Below are 8002 nucleotides of genomic sequence, written 5' to 3' on the forward strand. Positions count from 1 at the left end.
CCCCGGGGGGGGGGGCCAAAAAAACGGCGGGGGGGGGGGGGCCCGCCACCGAGGGGCGCGGCGCAGCGGCTCCATCGGGCGACCCACCGGGGGGGGCCGGGGGGCCGCAAGTTACCGTGGCTCGCGGATGGGGGGCGTGAGAAGCGCGCCCCCCTCCTCGTACAACAGTCACATACGGCCACAGGCACACCGATGAGTCGCCCGATGAGCCGCTGCGCGCTGCGCTCGGCTGCGGCGACCCCGCCTCGCAGCAGTACCTGCCGCCCACGCCGCGCGAGACGGCGCTCGGCTGGATGGAGGAGGCCGAGGTGGTCGGGCTCGTCTGCACGCACACCTGCCTGCCGCACGGCCAGGCCTACCGCGACAGCCGGGGCGGCGCCGCCGAGTGGGGACGCGCCGTCTTCAACAATGGCAGCGCGGGGATGCCCAACTTCGAGGGGCAGCGCTTCGGCCTGATCACGCGGGTGAGCGCCGACCTACTCGAGTACAAGCCGTGCCGCCCGACTCGCTCTACGGCGTCGCCGCCGGCGGGCTGCGCTTTGATGCGCTGCCCGTGCACACACGGCTGGATGGCCCAATTCGAGGCGGTCTGGCCAGCGGGCTCCGACGCGCACGCCTCGTACCACGCGCGGCTGGTCCGCGGGCCGGGCGGCTTCACGCGGAGGCGCGGCTTCACGCGGAGGCGCGCGGCGAGAGAGGGCGTGTCTTGAGCCGCTTGTTGTATCATACATAACGACCTATGGATAGCCGCCATGATGAACACACGCGCGACCCGTGTTTATATTTTTTCTGTGAAGCCTGAAGCGTGAACGGCGTCAACGAGTTCCTCCCTGACGTGCGTCTCAGCGGATCTTTTGTCCTCCAACAAATGGGCGGCACGAGCAACCCCAGCGAGGAACAGCTCGCCCTCGTGACGGCTCGCGTCATCGAAATCGCCTCGGCGATCAGCGAGACGGCCGCCTCACTCGACGGGAGCGGCTACTTTGAAGACAGCGGGTTTGACGACGAGGAGCGCGGAGCGGCTCTGTCCGCGAGGCTCTTGGAATACTGCGGGAGCGTCGAGGAGCTCGACCCGAACATCGACGACCACCCGCAGCCGCGACGCATGGCACGCTACCTCCTCGAAAATGTCGAATTTGAGGTCCTCCAGGCGCCGCTCCCGAGCGCCCTCACAGCAAAACCGAAGGAGGTGGCTGGCGAGGGAGCTGGCCTCTCAAAGGGCGTCAAATTCGGCGCGACGCTCGCCTTCGTCGCGATGCTCTTTGTTTTGGCGCTGTACAGAGATGCCGCCGCCTCCGTCTCGGCGAGCCTCAGTACATCCGCTTCGAGCGCTTCGGGGGCGATGACGCGCGCGCGGCCTTCACATCTCCACCCAGCACACCACAGGGGCACGCCCGCCGCGGGAGGTGCCGCGGGCGGGGGCGTCAGCAGCGGCTTGGGCCACCACGGCGTGGGCTACGCCACGGCCATGGAAATTGCCTTAACCGGTACCACCGGCAAGACCGCCAAGGGCGGGAGCAGGCGCAACGGGACTAAGACCGCCAAGGGCGGGAGCAGGCGCAACGGGACCAAGCTGACGTGAGGGCAGGCACTTGCCACTCATGTGCTAGATCAAGATGCCGCGAGACCGCGGCGACGCCCACCTCACGCGTCCAGGCACTCGGCTCCCGGGGTCGCGTGTTGTTTTGTGATTATGTACAGACTACGGCTCTACTTACTGGGCTGGGTTTTTTTAGGCATTGTGGGGTTGGCACTCCCATCGACCCTCATGACCTCCTGCGGTCTCTGAGATGGACACCAGTGGGTGTTAGACCACAGCCAGGATACACTCGAAGGCTGGGTAAGCAGTAGAGGTCGATACTCGACGCGTCCCACATGGTCTGTGTCGCTGTCGGCACGCTGTCGACAGGACGTCGAGCGACACCGGTGGCAGTGCCACCCAGGAGTGGTCGGGCGGTCTCCCGTCATGAGAGAGCCACCATGTGATCCGTATGATGGTTCCTGACAACCGCCTCAGTCACTTTTCGTCACAGTTCCCGCTCTGAGAGGAGCTGCGGGTCGGTTCGACAGCTGGAGCTGTGTCGCCGGCGTGCGGCGGCCTGCCTCCGGAGGTGCCTCTGAGGTGGACATTTGTTGGTCACCGTGAGAGAACTGGTTCGAATTTTTACTCCGGAACTTCAACTTCGCACGCGCACCGGCCAGGGCTACAATAGTGCCAGTGAGGCGGAGGCGCGAGTCGGAAGGCCGCGACCGTCACCGTCAACGAGTGGGCCCCATTTGTTCCGCGCCGTTTTCTCCAATACCGTGGTGTACCTGTGTTAGTGCAAGTGCGCGCCAGTCCCGTGCCCAGTGTTGTTCGAGGGAGTTTTCTTGTAAAATTCTCCAATACTGCCGTTATTAGGCACAAACTGCGGGGGGCCTCTGTGAGGACCTCTTGTGAGGACCTCTCGGTGAAGACCGCTCGACCTCTGACTTGGACCGGCCGGGGCCCCACTCCCTTCACTCTCTCCCTCTCCCTCTCGCTGGCCCAAGACAAAGCGCTTTGCTTGTCGCCCTCTCGCTGCCGGCAGGGGCTGCCACACTCCATCTCGCGACCTTTTGAGACTGTACGTTACATGCGAAGTGGAAGAGAATGTTAAGTATGTTAACAAGATAGAGGGTGGTTGTTAGTGCGGAAAGTTAAGAGAGGGTTGTTTGTGAGTGTGAGTGACAACACACACTCAGGCGCGTGAGTGAGTGAGTATTCTTGATACGAAACCACGGCGTGACGACCATCCGGATCTATCGGGTTCGCCCTCCGGACGGACCCGTCCCCGCGATGGCCCACGGTCCTCCGTCGCCTGGTTGACCCCCTGCCTCCCGGTTGAACCCCCAGTCCTCGTAGTCCATCATGAAATAAACTCAAAGATCCACCACAGCCACCACCCTCCGCCTCCACCGTCGAGCCGCGATCACTGCCGCCCGCGACGCCGCCCGCCGCGTCAGATTGCCGCAACGCGCGCCTCGAGTCGAGTCGGAGAGCCGCGCCGCGCCAGCAGCAGCATATGCACCAGCAGCGGCAACACACACACTCACACTCACGCGGACGTTTTTCTTCTCAAAACTCTGCCAAGCCGAGAGCGCGCACCGCTCTTCTGCTGGGCATCCCGTTGACTCCTCACGCTCAATGCACCCCACTCTCACCATTCTCGTGCATGTGGCCGCCGCCGCTGCCCTCAGCCTCGGCGGCATCGTCGGTCAGTCACCGGCGCTTGAGACGCGGCTCCTCGCTTTGGCGGCGGGAAGCAACCTTCCTGCGACGGTGTCGGCGTTCCGAGCACTGGAGGAGGCCGCTCCGCCGCCCGCCGACCTGCTACGTAGCAGCCCTGAACGCCTGGACGGTCGCTGGTCGCTGGTCGCGACGGTCGCGGCGACTGTCGGCGAGGACCTCGCTGAGTCGGTCGACAGCGGAACTGCGCGTGCGAGCGTGGTGAACGCTTCGGGCGTGGTCGTGGATGCGTCGGAGGGCACCCTCCCTGTCCAGGAGGTGGACGCGAAGCGGCGGCGGATTGGCAACGAGGTCTCTCGCCTCCCTCTCTCTCCCTCTCTCTGCCTGCATGTGGCTCATACAGCGTTCATGCCCTGAGATGGTGTGTTCAGGTCGTCCTCGCCACCCCGCTCGGCCGCGTGCTCGTCCGCGTCGCCGGCGCCTTTCTAGAGCCCCTCTCCTCGAAACCTCTCCTCGGAGCGTCCCTGAGCGCCTTCCCTGACCCTCCTCGCAACTGTCTCCGAACCAGGCGCCAGCCGCGGTTTTCTTTTTCTGCCTTGCTTTATTTTTCGATATTTATTTTCTTTTTGTACCGTCTAGGCGCGTTTGAGGCCGCGGCGCCGCCCGCGCCCGGCACGCGTGCGACGGTGTCCTTCGACTCGCTCGAGGTGTTCACCGAGGGTGGCGGCAGGCGGCTGCTCAGCGCGGGCTGGGTCTTTGCACTCGCGAGGGCGGTCAACCCGGCCCTCGCCAACGGCAGGAGATAGAGAGAGACAGAGAGGCGAAGAACAGCCGGAGACCAGGCGGCGCGGGTGGACGCGAGCGAGGAGTGGAGACGGCCACGCTGGAGCATCACACACGGACACACCGACCAGACGGTGCTTGCCTGGAGACCTCTCGAGGTTCTCGAGGTGGATCTCCTTTGGCCGCGTTGGGCATGGGAGACCGCTCGGAGCCTGCGCTGACCCTCTCCGCCCGGCCGCCTTTCTTTCAGGCGCCGACGACGCGTCGTGGCTGGAGACCACGTACCTCAGCGACAAGGTCCGGCTGGGCCGCGGCAACAAGGGCTCGGTTTTCGTCCTTCGGAGGCTGGACGACGGAGGGGGTGCGCTAGCCGCGTGGCCGCTCTGACTTGCCTCTGGACCGGCTTAGCCGGTCTCTCTCGATTCTGTGAGAAGTATTCCCAGGCGCAACCGGGAGTTCTTTTTCGTGCGAGAGGGAGTTTTGTTGTAAAATTCTTTTTCGCTGGGTGTACTACGTGTGTTAGTGCCAGTGCGCGCCAGTTTTTCAATGCGGGGCCAGAGCCACATCGGCGGCCATGTCTCCCGCAGCCGCGAGCGAGCAGCGCAAAGAGGCAGCATCGCGCATGCTTTTCCGAAACGTCTTCTTCTCTCTCAGTCAAATAAACCAAACCACCGGCCTTGGTGCGTGACAGGCCATCCTGCTTCCTGGACAGGCATCCTAGGTACCCGACAGTGCCTCAGACAAGCGATGTGTGCTGCACCCCAGCCCAGGAGCACCCTCGCCGCTGCCGCCGTTCTCCCTGCTGCCACTGTCCGCAGCCGTACTGTCAGACTCACCACCGCCCCCCCTCCGCAGCATGCTCCGCTTCTCGCTTGTTGCCTCCATCGTCTCTGCCACGCTCGGAGCGCCCATCGTGGCTGAAGTCGACACAAACAACAAGTTCGCCGGCGGCAAGGGAACCCACGTGGGCAGGTATAAGACAACGCTCGACTAAGTGACAGAGCGGCTACCGACATGACAGTTGGCGACGGCGTCTCTATGTGTATCTCGACACACACACGTGGGGAGAAAAAGAAAAAACCGCCACTTCGGCTGAGGGCTGAGGTAGAGCCCGACAAGCTGCCGAGCCCGATGCCCGAAGGAGGTGGGCGTGGGGTGGTCCTCACCCCGGCGGCCCGCGCACGCACGCCGTCTGAGCCTAGCGCAGCGCGAACTCGCTCTGAGCCTAGCGCAGCGCGAGATTTGCGCAGCAACCCGGCCGGGCAACCCTTGAAGACCATCGAAGGCCAAGCTTGAGAGGGCCAACTGCAGCCTATTAACATCGAAGTTTAGCTCAAAAAAAGAAATAATCGGGCCCAAAAAACGGAAGCGCACCGCGCGGCAGATCGTCGGCGAGTGTCGCTTGTCCATGCTCATGTTCGCCCACCTCGCCAGCGCCGCCTTCATCGCTTCGCGCTCTGCGCTGCTGCCCACGCCTGCGACGCACCCCTCCGCTGCCGCCACGGCTGGCACGCGCGCCTGCGTCGCCACAGCTCCACGCAGAGGCGGCGAGGCGGTGATGGCCGGCATGCCCCTGCCTGCCGGCTCGCTGGTGGCGCTCGCGACGCCGATGACATCGACGGGCGAGGTGGACATCGCCACGCTGCGAGAGCTGCTGCGCTGGCACAAGGCGGAGGGTACGGACGGCGTGGTCATCCTCGGCACGACCGGCGAGGCCTCGACCCTCACGAGCGCTGAGAAGGAGGAGGTGATGGCTGCGACCCGCGAAGAGGTTGGCGGCGAGATGGCTATCCTCGTGGGCACGGGCACCATCAGCACGGAGGCGACGATCGCGGCGACCAAGCAGGCCAAGCTCTTTGGCGCCGACGCCGCGCTCGTCGTCACGCCGTACTACGTCAAGCCGTCGCAGGCGTGGCTCGTGGCGTAGGACCCTATCTCTCCCCAGATCTCCCCAGATCTCCTCCTCTCTCCCCACATCTCCCCACATCTCCTCAGATCTCCTCAGATCTCCCCACATCTCCCCACATCTCCCCACACCTCCCCACACCTCCCCACATCTCGCAAGCCGGCCGGGAGCGGGCAGCCCTCAGTCCCGAGCTCCGACCCCCCCCCGCCCCCCCCCCCCCCCTCTGCAGGCCGGGCTCGTGGCGCACTTCACGCGGATCGCAGACGCGGTCGAGTTGCCGATCGTGCTGTACAACGTGCCCGGACGGACGGGCGTCGACATGTCGGTCGAGACGACCGTCGCCCTCTCGCGCCACCCGCGGATCTGCGGCCTCAAGGTCCCTCTACCCACACGGCACCCGAACCCTCTCCCCCCTACCCCACGGCGCCCGAACCCACCCTTCCCCCCCTACCCCACGGTACCCGAACCCACCCTCCCCTACCCCACGGAACCCGAACCCACCCTCCCCTACCCCCACGGCACCGAACCCATCCCCTACCCCCACGGTACCCGTTCCCACCCCCCTCGTTCTGCCTCCAGGACGCGACCGGCGACAACACGCGCGCCGCGCCGATGCGAGCCTCGCGGCGGGCGACGCGCGTCTGCTCCCGAGATGAGCCGAGATCGAGGGGGAGATTGCGCGAGACTAGGCGAGCCGTGTGCGGGGACGACTTTCGGCTCTACTCCGGCGAGGACGCCGCCGCGCGCGAGTACGTGCTGCAGGCGCGTGTGTGTCTCGCGCCGTGTGAGGGGAGGTGGGGGGTGGGAAGGGGGGCGGGGGAGGGGGAGGGGAGGTGGGAGGTGGGAAGGGGGGACCCTCGTCCCAAGAGCGCCACTCTCTTGGCTCAGGGTGGCGACGGGGTCATCTCTGTCACGGCCAACGTCGCGCCCGCGGCCGTTGCGGCGGTGATGGCCTCGGGGCGGGCGGGCGACGCGGCGGCGGCGCTCGCGGCGGACGGCCCTCTGATGGCGCTGCACCGCGACCTGTTTTGCGAGGCGAGCCCGATCCTTAATTAGCTAGTTCAATCAACCCGATCCTTAATTAATTAATTCATGCATTGATTAATGAATGCATTAATTAATTCCTCCTGATTTGCGAGGCCAACCCGATCCCAGTCAAGTGGGCGCTGCACAAGATGGGCCGCATGGGGGAAGGCGTGGCACCTCGCGCCTCCCTCGCTTCTCCTTAATTCGTGGAATAGTAGTAATAAGGAGTCATTCTCCTCCTAGGCATCCGCTCGCGCCTCTCTCGCTTCTCCTTAGATCGTGAATAGTATTGCTAAGGAGCCATTCTCCTCCTAGGCATCCGCTCGCGCCCTCTCTCTAGGATCGAGCTGTGAACAGCGTCTCCTCACACCTGCAGCTGTGAACAGGCATCCGCTCGCCTCTCTCGCCGCTCGGCGTCGCCTTTCAGCCGCGCGTCGCGGGCGCGCTGCAGCAGGCGGGCTGCATCGCCAGCGAGGAGGGTGCGTCGGCCGCCGCCGGTAGCGTCGGCTGGCCGTCGCGCGACCTGCTGCTGCAGGGCCATTTGTTCGACCAGGGCCTGATCAACCAGGCCCGCGCGCAGCTTCGCCGAATCTCGGCGAATCTCGGCGAATCTCGGCGAATCTCGGCGAATCTCGGCGAATCCCGGCGAATCTCGGCGAATCTCGGCGAATCTCGGCGAATCTCGGCGAATCTCGGCGAATCTCGCCGAATCTCGGCGAATCTCGGCGAATCTTGGCGAATCTCGGCGAATCTCGGCTGATCTCGTTGCGGCGCGTCGGCCAGGCCCTCGACATCATCGAGAAGCAGAATGGCGCCGCTCACCTCTCGTGGGCCGCCTCGCAAACCTGCGCGCGCGCGCGGCGTCCTCACCCTCCCTCGACGCTCCCCCGCCCGCAGGCGACTTTGAGATCCTCGCCTTCTCGGTGCAGCCAAACGACCAGAACTCGGAGTTCAACTTCCGCCGTAGCGACGCGGTAGATGCTCGGTGCCACACTCCACTTCCTCTGCGCCGCTTCACGAGCTCGCTTCTGCTTCACGGCCGCGCCATGCCGTCCACAACTTCGGGAGCTCTTTACCGA

The 8002-nt window shown here is 65.2% G+C and overlaps 4 protein-coding genes across 4 annotated transcripts in view; all 4 read left to right on the forward strand.

The window, feature by feature from the left end:
* EMIHUDRAFT_215080 (hypothetical protein) overlaps positions 1 to 710 on the forward strand; it is a gene marked incomplete at both ends in the record, with an annotated part of 972 nt that extends 262 nt beyond the window's left edge. The window contains one exon of the mRNA XM_005763215.1: positions 169 to 710. Coding sequence (XP_005763272.1) covers positions 169 to 710 — 542 coding nt within the window. The remainder of the gene's footprint in view (positions 1 to 168) is intronic.
* A 158-nt stretch (positions 711 to 868) lies between these two features.
* On the forward strand, positions 869 to 1582 carry EMIHUDRAFT_215081 (hypothetical protein; the record flags this gene model as incomplete). Its single annotated transcript, XM_005763216.1, has 1 exon — positions 869 to 1582. One exon carries the CDS (start codon positions 869 to 871, stop codon positions 1580 to 1582), a length of 714 nt encoding a protein of 237 aa, XP_005763273.1.
* A 1584-nt stretch (positions 1583 to 3166) lies between these two features.
* Positions 3167 to 4378, forward strand: EMIHUDRAFT_104943 (hypothetical protein; the record flags this gene model as incomplete). The annotated part of the gene is made up of 4 exons (XM_005763217.1): positions 3167 to 3559; positions 3640 to 3763; positions 3848 to 3928; positions 4242 to 4378. 4 exons carry the CDS (start codon positions 3167 to 3169, stop codon positions 4376 to 4378), a joined length of 735 nt encoding a protein of 244 aa, XP_005763274.1.
* A 982-nt stretch (positions 4379 to 5360) lies between these two features.
* On the forward strand, positions 5361 to 7889 carry EMIHUDRAFT_437725 (Dihydrodipicolinate synthase; the record flags this gene model as incomplete). Its single annotated transcript, XM_005763218.1, has 9 exons — positions 5361 to 5900; positions 6127 to 6273; positions 6477 to 6516; positions 6592 to 6659; positions 6786 to 6932; positions 7037 to 7091; positions 7310 to 7491; positions 7707 to 7734; positions 7821 to 7889. Coding segments are annotated over exons 1-9 (1236 nt in total), but the record flags the coding sequence as incomplete, so codon positions are not given.
* Positions 7890 to 8002: the final 113 nt, after the last annotated feature.

This window comes from Emiliania huxleyi (assembly GCF_000372725.1).
Source record: "Emiliania huxleyi CCMP1516 unplaced genomic scaffold EMIHUscaffold_64, whole genome shotgun sequence".
NCBI lineage: Eukaryota > Haptophyta > Isochrysidales > Noelaerhabdaceae > Emiliania > Emiliania huxleyi.